This window comes from Ischnura elegans, chromosome 12 (genome assembly GCF_921293095.1).
Source record: "Ischnura elegans chromosome 12, ioIscEleg1.1, whole genome shotgun sequence".
In the NCBI taxonomy this organism is placed as follows: domain Eukaryota; kingdom Metazoa; phylum Arthropoda; class Insecta; order Odonata; family Coenagrionidae; genus Ischnura; species Ischnura elegans.
Genome location: NC_060257.1, coordinates 35,160,057 through 35,172,098, shown reverse-complemented (window position 1 = coordinate 35,172,098; position 12,042 = coordinate 35,160,057). Strand labels below are relative to the sequence as shown.

The 12,042-nt window shown below is 37.4% G+C and overlaps 1 protein-coding gene across 1 annotated transcript in view; it reads left to right on the top strand.

Annotated features, from left to right (window-relative positions):
- The window catches only part of LOC124169353 (BAI1-associated protein 3-like), a 91,546-nt gene that overhangs the window by 42,334 nt on the left and 37,170 nt on the right, over window positions 1–12,042 (top strand). Inside the window, exon 5 of the mRNA XM_046547943.1 lies at window positions 97–262. Coding sequence (XP_046403899.1) covers window positions 97–262 — 166 coding nt within the window. The remainder of the gene's footprint in view (window positions 1–96; window positions 263–12,042) is intronic.

The window sequence follows — 12,042 nt, the reverse complement described above, 5'->3', positions numbered from 1 at the left end:
TTCTTAACCTCCCCTAGGCATTTATTATTATTCAAATCATCTCTCATGCAGTTTTGTAGCATCTATTTAATGTGTTTATATTTTTCCGTCGTCCAGGGACCATGATGATGAGTCTTCCGTGCTGGAGGCCGTCAGCAAGTTGAACGAGGTTCGGGGCGTCAAGGGCCTCGGGCGCTTCTTCAAGCAGATAGCGCAGAGCGCGCGACTCGGTGGCGGCGGCGGGCAAGACGACTTCCTCGGCTGCGTCAACATCCCGCTGCAGGTGAGACCACCAAACCCTTCGTTCTTCCACTAACTGCAGATATAAACCGGATTCTTTGAAGACACTTTAGCAACTGCAAAGAAATGTTTTACGCCCCTGATGCATCTCACCACCATCATGAGTGATACACGTAATGCTATACCGTAAAATTTTAAAAATTTGCAGTTTGCCGGCCTCTGTGCCGGCGGGGTAAAGTCTTCGCTAGCCAAACAATGGATTGCAGGTTCGAGTCCCGCCTGGGTGGGTTTCCCATATCAGGGTATGGTTGTTCGCGCCCATGTAATTGTTAAATTTTATGAACACCCCGATGTAAAATGGCCAGTATGTGATGCATTCATAGGTATAGGAATGAATAAAATATAGTGCGAAAAATCCACGGAGAAAAAATTATTCGCCTTGACCAGGATCTTGGTCACGGTGAATGAGATTCCTCTAGATTAGAGACTGTAAGGTCCTGTAGATTTTTCCCACAATTTGTGAATTACGGGTGACTTTGTAAATATATCACCGTGGCTAGTCCCGATATTCTTAATTTAGAATAAAAATTTGAAATACGATTTTAAAAATTCCATACCTCCTTCGTTATGACACTCGACGCGTCGTACATCTTCGCGGTTTGCCGCCAAGCATCTTCTTTTTAACGAACAATTCTCGTCTTTTATCTTCTATATTTTTATGTTTTGCCAGCATATCCAGTAATACTTTCCTTACCGTTGGAGTAAAATATCTATAATTATGTGACGCGGATGCCATGATAGTGTTTCCGAGAATATCACCGAATTCACTCGAATTTACCGCTTTGCAAAGTGACGCTGGTTTTTAAATAAGCAAATGTAAAGTCGTCGGTGATTGTTCGATCAAATTACCATTTGCTTGAGCATTTTCTTAATGAAGCTTGCCTTATTCTTAATAACACTATCTTGATCAAGACGCCTTCGTCGAGACAAGCTTATTTGTTAAACAATGAAAGCGACAACCAAATAAGCTCGTTTTGACTAGAATGGGGTCTTCATCTAGATGGTCTCAATTATACAATACGCGTCTCAATTGTACAATTAAGACGCGACTATGAATACGGCCCTAAGACGAGTATGATGTATTGTGAATTGAAATATGAGAGATCCGTATTTTTTCCTTTTTCTATCCGTCAGCCACTTCTTGATCTATTCGCAACGAAAAGTCAACAACCTTAACCCTTTTGCAGGTGAGTTGATATCACGCACTCCTGCCAAGCGGGTTATTTTTTCAACAAAATTTATTTCTTTAAATTAGAAAAAAAACGTCTACAAAATTTCTAATCTAATCTAAAGTCTACTTCGTTTACAAAAAAGCATTCTTCCATCTCTCTTCAACCATCCCATCCTCAAATATAAACTTCAAAATCTTGGTAATCTAACATACACAAGTCTTCAAAACGCAACCTCACCATTATATCAAACTCAACGACATGAAAGACCTTGTCATCAAACTTTAAAGTGAACAAGGGTTTCCCTTATCTTTTGATGCTTATTAAAAAATGTTGATATCTCACTCCCAAGTTTTCTACAATTCCCCAAAAAGATGTGGGAAATCGTTTAAGACCGTAACCTTTCTTTTCGCGTCGAAGTAAACACAAAGTCGTGCGGAAAACATGGCTTTTTGTCGCTTTGAATCTCGCGTTGGCCTAAGTCCCTTCAGCTTGATCGAATCCAGTTCTATGGAGATTTCTCATTTCCCTCGTATGTTCAAGTGGATAATGATTCTGGACGTATTTAAACATGGGTTTTAATGAATGAACAACATTTTTGTGTGGCGCTTTCCTTTTTAACAAAGAGTCATTTTCTGGCGAAAAATCTCAAAATGAAATCGGTGAAAGAGACTTATGTTGAGAAAAATTCGAATTCTTGAATTTTAATCTGTTTTGATAATAAGAAGTCCTCAGTTCATAAATATCCTGATCAGAATCCGTTAAATTATAAAATATGTTTTTCAATTGTAAAACGATTCGAATTTCCTAAGGACAGCTTTAACCGTTTGGATGTTATGTTGCAATCCCTTCTACCAGTTTTCAACTCTTTTAACTGCAGTCAGCTGCTAATTATTAACTGGATTACTTTAACTTTCATTATTGGTATTCTTGCCAATCTCAATTGGAACAAGATTTCAAACTATTTATAGTTAGATACCTTGGATAATTATAGTTATTTCCATATTATTATGCACTTGGTTTTATTTGGTCTTTTTTAATCTTGGACCTAACGATGAAAACCATTTAAGTCCATTTTATCTCCCATAGGAATAAATTTTCACATTTTTAAGGTTTTTACCACTGGTTTAGTTTGAAAGTTTCTTGAGGAATGCATGGATCGTAATGGGAGGAATTTCTTCCTACCAGTGCTGTAGTTGGAAAAAAAATTTAGGCGGTACTCAGCAAAAATTCCAACAGCTGAACATATATTATACATCCGGCCGCGAAGGTATTTAACCTGTACGCTTTTAACGAGTTTGGATTTTAGGGGGTACGCCGTACCTGTCCGTACCGGCCCAACTACAGCACTGCTTCCTACCGGTGTGTCATTTTCTAGCGACACGTCTCGGCATCCGATGCATAAAACTGTCAAAGACCTCAGTGGTGGCGGGGTAAGTCCTCGCCTGTGGAATAAGTGGTCGCGAGTTCGAGTCCAACATGGTTAGGTTGCCCCTATCCAGTGCATAGTTGTTCTGCACGTGTAATTGTTGAATAAAACACGATAAAAATTGCCAATATGTGCTGTTTTTGGCGGTTTGGTAGTAAATTAATAAATATTGTGAAAATTTTGAACTTCTGAATTTTTTGAAGTGTTGATAAAAGGTGGTTGTAATGAGGTTCCGGATTATAATACACTTGCAACACTTTGCTTTGTAAAAGTCATTGATAATAATCACTGCTTCGAAAGAATTTCTGTTTAAATTTCCATTTTTTATGTAATAATGAGCTTCTCTGCCCAGTGCGCTGTTAAATTTTGTTGGTATTTTCGACTTTAATCCCCTAAGTCCTTCGGCTGGCCGTATATCTTCATTAAGGTCAAACTTCGAGGCGGGTCAACGTGAGACCTGATTATCTCCGTTTGACACAGTTTAAACTGGGATGCACTCCGTGAACTTTGAAATCGTGAATTATTACGTGATTACGCGAAAAGCATGTACTACGGATTAGCCAAACTTGTGTCTTCGGCAATCATCCGGAACGCGCGTGCTTTCGTGCATCCCGTTCGTGGTCAAGTTTATTTACGGCGCTGGTTTAAAATCTGCAGAAGCGTGTGATGAGATTATCCGAGGGTATAATAATGTGCTGTGAAGCGTGTTTATTTCAAACTTCAAAGCCTCCCCAGAACAGAGCGCTGTTTACCCGTGCGTTGGTCATTTCGTCGTTGCTTCTTGAAAGCTCTTGAGGTCACCAAACCTCCTCAAATTTGCATGCCTTCGAGTAAAAAATAGGTGTGTTACAGAAGGTTAATTAAGTAGTTATGAGTTATTAGAGGATCTTTATGTAACTCTTTAAGTTGAAGGCTAGAGAAGAGTCTATTCTGGAGTGTAGCGGTTTACGGAAATTGTCATATTTCACAAAATGCTGTTAAGTTCACGAACTGCCTCGATCATGCGAAATTCAAACTATTTCAAAGTTTCATTACGTGTTACGAAATACAACAAATGCTATTCGGCGTGTTCATAATCATTGATACTACTTTTAATGTAATCATATCTCACATTTCACCATGTAAATGTTTCTATTAGTAAAATTGCCGATCTATAATTTTTTCCCTACCATAATCTGAGGTGAACGCTGGAGACGTTTTATATTAATATAAATATTTTTGCAATCCGTTTAACAATTTTAAATAAAACAAAAAACGAAAGCAACAAACATTTATCCAGCTATATAGTCATTTATGCGTAAAATATGTTGATCCCAGGCGAGTAAAATTTTTAATTCTCAGAGAAAACGGATCATTATCACCCGATGGAGAATTTATTGGAAAATGAAGTCTTTGGAATAGAGAGCGCTTAATTACAGATAGCCTGGGTGTAGGTTTGTGGAGAAAAGAGGTAGAACGGGTGTGGCGGGAAGGTACTCTGATGTTGAGGAAGGAAACAATATCAGGACTGTCGAAGTGGGAGTGAAGGGCATTGTAAATGAATTTTATGTCTGATTTAAGTCGGAGACGGGAGAGATTAGGGAGGGATAAAGATGAGAAAACTGCGCTAATAGGTGCCTCGCGTAGATTTGGGTTTCTAAATTTTACAATTTTTGCAAAAAAATTACTTATGGAAAGTTAAGTATGATCCCAACAAATCCAAAGTCAATATTTTTTTCTCCGAATCCAATCATTATTATATCCAGGTTACCTGAAAATTTTCACTTAGAAAAAGAAGGTAATAAGTGTTTTGATAACAACCTACGGCCTGACTTTAAGCCAACTGTAAAAAATGTTTTATCTGGATAAGTATTGCTGAGAACTCGTACTCTCTCACAACTTTCCAGCACGTTATGTTTTCCGTCTTGATTTTTTCGGAAGGAAAATAGTAAAGATATGATATGGAAAGAAATTCAAACTAAAACTTCTGTTTACGACGAAAGGGTAAAATTACATGTCATAAAATGTGATCGAAGGAAATACAAATAGTACTATTATTAATTCTGTAGAGGTCATATACATATTGGATTGTGTCAATGCAGAAACAAAATGCAGTCACAAAAAAGCACAAATTACAAAAAGTACATACATACATACAAAATAATAAATTAAATATTATATTTCTTTTTTAGATGAATGAGAAATTATTTTATTTGAAAAGGCAATTTATTGTTATACTATTAGAAGCACACCTATACCAACGTCTTCCGTAATCTCTCGTAATAAAATTGGAAAAGAATCTGAAGTTAAACCATAGCTATACATCTCGTTTTCTCCTCTGCTATCTTCGTCTGCCAATTCTCCTTTTCTGTGCTACTCCTCCTTTTACCCACAATTCCCTTTCACGAAGCCCTCGCTCGCTCTGGTTTGACCCGACCACTTTAATTTCATCTACTAGGGGAACAGCCTCCTTATACTCCTCCTTTTGCGAGATGCCTTCACAACTATGGGATCTTCTCCCGCTGTAACGGGATTGTGGTTTACTCAGACCCGGAATCACAAGCATGGGGGGAGCTGGGGGGAGCCTGCCTCCACCACCCCCCGGCGTAAATAGTGATTTTTCCGAAAAAAATTACTAAACCTGTACATTCCAATATAATGAAAACAAAAATGTTGAAAGTTTCATTTGATGAAGAAGAGAGAGTCGATCCCTTTTACTCAAGAGTCGATGACGTCACCGACCCCTGTGGAGCAGGTCACCGCGTGTCACCAACGTCTCCTTGTTGGCATCCTTCTCGCGTGGTTCATTGTTAGTAACCCTGTCCTCGATTCCTTCCCTAAAGTAGCCATTCTTTCAGAGTGATTCAACCGCAACTCTAATTACGCCAACAAATCGTGGAAAGTGGGTGGCTGCTTTTTTCAATTTGTTACGGAGTAATGATTTTATGAGGAAAATTTTATTTCGCCTTAAATTATCTTTCCCTTCCACCTGATTTTTGGCAATGAATGTGCTAACGTTATTATTTAGCGCTCCTAAGTAAGAAATAAAGGGTGTTTCACTAGGAATCTGCAATACTTAGGGAGGTGGTAGGGGAGACAACTTAAAGCATTTTTGTCAAATCTGTTTGAAACAATTAATTTCAAAATGGGTGAGATTGCGCAATCGTTTTATTATTACTCGCCCAAAGCTCTCGTTTAAAGCTCAAACATTAATTGTTTCGGATAATTATAATGGCACATTTTCGTCCAACGTTAATTATTTAATGTCCTTAAAAACCCAGAGTATTAAATAAAATGTCGAAAAGGCTGGATACCAAAGAAAAAAATCGTATTCATGGTAACTTCAAAGTGCATTCAAATAATTTTTGCGTTGTCATAGCTCAGAAACTAAATATTAGCGACCCCATATTTATCTACAAAATATGCTTATAAATGTCTCCCCTACCACCTTCTGAAGTATTTCAGATTTCTCCAGAAACGCCCTGTATTTTTCTTATAGCCTTTCTCCAAATACCTAATTATGATGATTTCTCTAGCCTTTCTCTTTCGTGGATTTTAGCACCATCTCTCGATTCTCTATACCAGCGGATCCCAACCTTTTTTTTTCTCCCCTACCCCTCTATATGTATGTAACTAATATTTTACTCCCAATAATGTAACGTGCACATTTTATTATATAATTTCACTACGGTTAGGTTACACTTTTAGCTATAAATAATTTAACAAATAGAAACTTTGTTTAAATACCCCATATTATATGAATATACATACATATTTCCTGGTTAAGACTTACGGCGCGTCACTGTTGCTAGGCTACCATAAGGGAACGTGGCGTCCGCCATTACCGATTACTTTCGACGTACCGCCGACTGGTTCTTCGCTGACCCCCAAGGGGTACGCTTACCACCGGTTGGGAACTGCTGAACTAGACAATAGGGTGGTTTCCTATTATTTTTTTATTGTCTAAATCGGAAGATTATTAAACCTGGAGTACGTAGGTATTTCACGCTTTTAGATTTTTAAATGACGATATTTATTTTTCGCGATTAAATGAAAAGTGAAAATTTTCAAGCGCGCGAAAACGCGACGGCTTAGTATAAATGCCGGGAAAACTCCGTGTGACGTCGTTCTGGTTCCCGCTGCCGCAAGTGAGGTGACCTTGGGGCGAGGCTTGAGCGCTGATACGACGCAGGCTGCTAGTAGGTAGCAGAGTACCCTGCTAGCAGGTAGCGCTTGGCTTAAATATGGATTATTACTACCTTATCAAACGAAGGAAACTTTCCGACCTTAGATAGTTTTAATAAGTGATTATTGAGAGATGTTTCCCTGAGCTCTGTGCCTCATGCATGCATTGGTAATCTCAGACGATGTAAAACTCCTATCCTCTCGTGTAGAAACTAGGTCCCTGTGACGTCACGTGGAGTGGAATCGCATGGGCGCCAATCTGGCCTTTTTCAAATGAGGTTAAAATTGGCCATTGTCATTCGTCTAAACTGGAATTTCTAAAACCAAATAATTTGTATATTATGAATATATTAATGGTGGGTAACGAATAGCAATCAATGCATTTCGTTTTCTTTGGTGAAGGAAACTACCCTATTAATCGACCACGAAATAGGTATATATTGATGTACCTATTTTTTGGAATACGACTGCTATGAAAACTACTTCCTCTCTAGAGGATGAAGTAAAAACCATGTTGATGTATGTTCGATTGTTGCCTCCCGTAATACCCTGTAGAAAGGACAATCTCTAAATTCGTGTTCATTGGGATTCATATTTTCAACAGAAATCGGAATATCTGGATCCTGAGATTGCATTATTTGCTCCCAGCAGTCTCTCGTCCTCTTTTAAACCTCCCTCAGTCTTCTCATACGACGACAAACCGCCGTACGGATAAGTGGATATACCGTTCACCATGCAAGAACCGGCTGAAACCCCAAACTTCATTAAATGACGTTGCATATCCTCCCCGGCTACCGCCGCCCGCCTTGAGCACGGGGCTGACTTTAAATGAGGTGACTCAGAGGAAAAATTCTACCAAATTCCTTTTCCTCCCGGACTTAAAATGCAAAGGTGGATCGAGTGTGGTTAGCTGCAGTCATTTTTTTTCTTTCCCAAAGGTCTAGGTTTGGGTGAGCTGGTTGTACGCATACATATACACCAGTGGTTTCGTAGTGCTAGAACGCCGTTCAATTTTGGTGCATCAAAATGTCTCATTCGTAACCAAAACAAAAAATTTTGTTATAAAATTTAAATAATAACTTGTAATAAAAAACACACACAGAGTAATATTTCACTTCAAAAAAAGTTAAGGAAAGTGCGTTCCGGCACTGCTAATTTTGCCTTGACGTCATTGATATACACAATTTATTACACAAATCTGCACCTCCGAGGTAAAGGACACTATGTGAGTTTTCCTAATTTCTCAGGAGAGCAGCTTTAAGATTTTTTAAATCTAACCAGTAATTAATAGAAGGTTAGGTTACAAGTTTACAACATTTTATGTCACAATGTTATTGGTATACTAACCTAGTCTTCTGGTAATTACTGGTTACATTTTTTTTAATCTTAAAACTGCTCTCCTCAAAAATTATGAAAACGAACATAGTGTTCTATACCTCCGAGATACATATATGTAAATTTACTTGAAATTTTCATAAACTTTAAATTGAAATTGGAATCTATCACTTGGCTGCAGGGTTCCATAATGGCACTGAAGAATCTTTGTGACTTTTAATTTTTTCGAAAGTATTTTTGCTTCTCACTTTTTTAAAATACAAATTTTCCAAGTTATCAGTATACTGCCCCAAATTTTAAACTTTACAGACCCTAGATGTCAAAAACCCCTTCCACTGTCGACAGATACATTTACGTTAATATCAGGGCTTGATTTAAATAATAATATAAAGTGACGGCGTCACACCCGCGTTGCACTACATTGGCGCGGATACCATATTGCACGTTTCGCAGGAAATCTCGTATGTCTGAACTTAACTTTGGAAGGGCACTCCATTTCTGCTGTGTTTGCATTTCCGCGTATCCGTGGACTCAAATTGGACCTCTCATTGCCCCGTGCAATCTTTCCTTGTGCCCTGAGGTTAAGGATAAGAATTCATCTCGGGAGTTATTCCACGTGTTCTGCAAAGCATAGGGCATGAGACCTCTCGTATCCTCGCTTGATTCCACAGTTCAACAGTCTCACTACTCCCGCAAAATGGGGCTATTCAAACTGTTTTTCTGCTCTCACAATATGGAAAGGATTGAGGTCATTCGAACGGGAAGAGTTCGTTAAAAAAATATCTTCTTAGGGTACGCAAAGAATCTACTATGACTTTTTTCGAGTGCGTTCAAAAAATGATATTATTCTTCCAGGATTGATAGCTTGGATAAAAATAATGTCACCACAATCTGACAAGATGTTGTGGAACATCCTTATGATAAGGAATAAAAATCTTAGTAGTAGATCAACTGTTCATAAAAATGATCTACTAAGGGTACACAAACAATCTACTTTAACTTTTCTGGAGTGCGTACAAAATGATATTGTCGCTCCTGGCAGTGGCGTAACTAGGCATATGCCTTGGGGGCTGGGATGTCCAGGGGTGGCGACTCCTTCCCCCAAGGCAAAATCTGGTAAAACTTTTGAAAATTGGCATGCTAGGAAATACATTTTTACACCATTTTTGGCATTAAAAATTGAGCTTTAAGTAGATGCAATTATTGTATGTCAAAACTAGTCAGTAGTTAAAAATATTTTTTTATTTCTCTAAGGCTTTGGGGGGGATCTATCCCCTTATCCTCCCCATTATTACGCCACTGCATCCTGGATTGATTGCCTGGATTCAACTCATTTCTTCGCACTTTTACGAGAAGCTGAGGAGCACACTTATGCTAAGATTAATTAAAATGTAATTAATAATAAAATTCTTTTTCGTAGCCTTGAGAAAGGGTGACGAGTCAGAACCCGTAACATTGACTGAATTCAAGTTTCTTGCCCAGAGGCGCACTCGAGAAGATTTCGTTCATAATATTCACCGTGAAAGCGTTAAAAATTACATATTCACTCGTGAGTTATTATTTTTATTACGTATCTGAACGAAAAATGTTTTCAATAATAGTCAATATCCTTGAGGGTAATTTTTGGTATCGCAACTAAGATTGGTGTTTATTTTTAATATACAATTCGTGTTGATGATGGGAGTAATAACGGCTGAATAATTTTCTTCGCACGTTTATTTAACCCAACCGATTTGACATTTACCTGTGTAATTTTCAAGGTTCGATTTTCAATGATATAAATACTTAAAATAAATGGAATTGAAAGAATACTATTGGTGAGAATTGTCATGAAAACGTTTTTATGAACTCATTATGCCTTAAATTCTGTCCTGAATTTATTAAAAGCTGATGTTTTTCCTTCTGCTTTTGCTTCTGCTTCTGATTTTTCTATCTATTTTAAAAGGAAATGGAGGAAAAGAGGGTGATAGGTTGTAGAAGGCGAAGCATTTTGTGAGTTTTGTTTGACTGCAATCTAAAATGTTTCTCATTAATCAGTATAAAATGAGCGTCATTGTCAGTACTCAGTCGTATTTAGTTGAATGAAAACTATTGCTGGAAAATGGAAATAAAAAATTATTTCAAAAATTCTCTATCTCGACTGATATCGTGTTCAGTAGGATCTATTTATTTATTTATGAAGAGTTAAATTTCGTTCAATTTTTAATTGAAACATCCACGTCTTGTCATTATTTTTCTATTAATGCCAAGCTATCTTTACCGAAATGTTTACGTTTCAATTGCTCCACTTTAGCAGAGAACCATCAAAGATATGCAATACCCAGCCATGGACTGCGTAAAATCAGATTATCACCGTGACACAGTTATGAGTGGGACGCGCATCATGAACCCCGAACTCGTGAATTATTGCAAAATCAAGGCAAAACTGCGGGGGATAACGAGTGCTTTGTCTTCCGCGATTATGCAGAGACTTAGCGTCGCCCGTGCTTGCTCGCTTAAAGAAAAATCCATAAAACCTGAGTTTATGGAGTGCGTTTATCTTTCCGTGCACTTGGTCTTTAGGTACCTTTTCACAACTCACGAGATTTAAACCTATCTTACGATTTTTTCGCAAGTGTGATGATGATGATGACGACGACAATGCTGGAGCAAGAACATTCACTTAAGAAAATGTATACGTAGATGAGGGCTTTCCTCATTAAGAAAGCTATAGCTAACTCTGATCTTGAAAACTGTTTTTGTGAACCTTGAGCGACCTAGACTTCTGAATACCGGTGAAATAATTTATCGTTTTTCCGATATCAATTAAAAATGTAGTTCTCTTGTTAACTTATATTAATAACTTAATAAAATTTATCTGGGCCTGAAGTTTACGAAGTGGTTAACAACCAGGTTTAACCTTTATCATTATCAGTTTGATATCATCATCATATTTATCAGTGATTTTTCATCCAGAGTTCACTTTTTAATATGGTGAACAGTTGAACACCCAAAGTGAGTGTAAGTATGATGTATAAAGTTAAGCTCCCAGTAATTATTATTAAATATTTACGTACCACATTGGCCACAAAAGGACTTCGAATGCGGCGAATAGTATGCCAAAAGGGCTTTTTTCTTACGTCTATCGAAAATGATGTTGCTCGTAAAGGCATCTACCCTTGGAAAATTTTTCCTCTTGTATTCCAAAAGAATTTGAATCATAGCCTTTCATGCAAGAGGTGAGAAATCAACCATTTATGACAAATTTATCTGAATATTAATAAATTTTGCTAAGTGTAAGTCACCCTAAGTTATATTCCCTGCTATTATTCACCATTATTCCTGCACCTGGCTAAGGAATTAATCCTTACCTTTATACGACGATTTTTCGGAAGAATCTTTCAAGATGTTTCTTTAATGAGCTGTTCATTCCATCATTTATTAATTTAATGAAATTATGTTTCAAAAGTTCTCGGAATTATTTATCAACGATCATATACTCTTACAGAATAGATATTAATGCCGTATCAAAAATAAGGATGACATAATGAACCTTAGTCTTTATCGCAGAAAACGTATGTAATTAATACCAAATGTTAGAAATGTTGAAAATTGAAAATGGAAAAGTTTCCTCCAGTCTACGGTAATTTTTATGTGTTTTTATGTGTTTTCAATCGTATTACATTA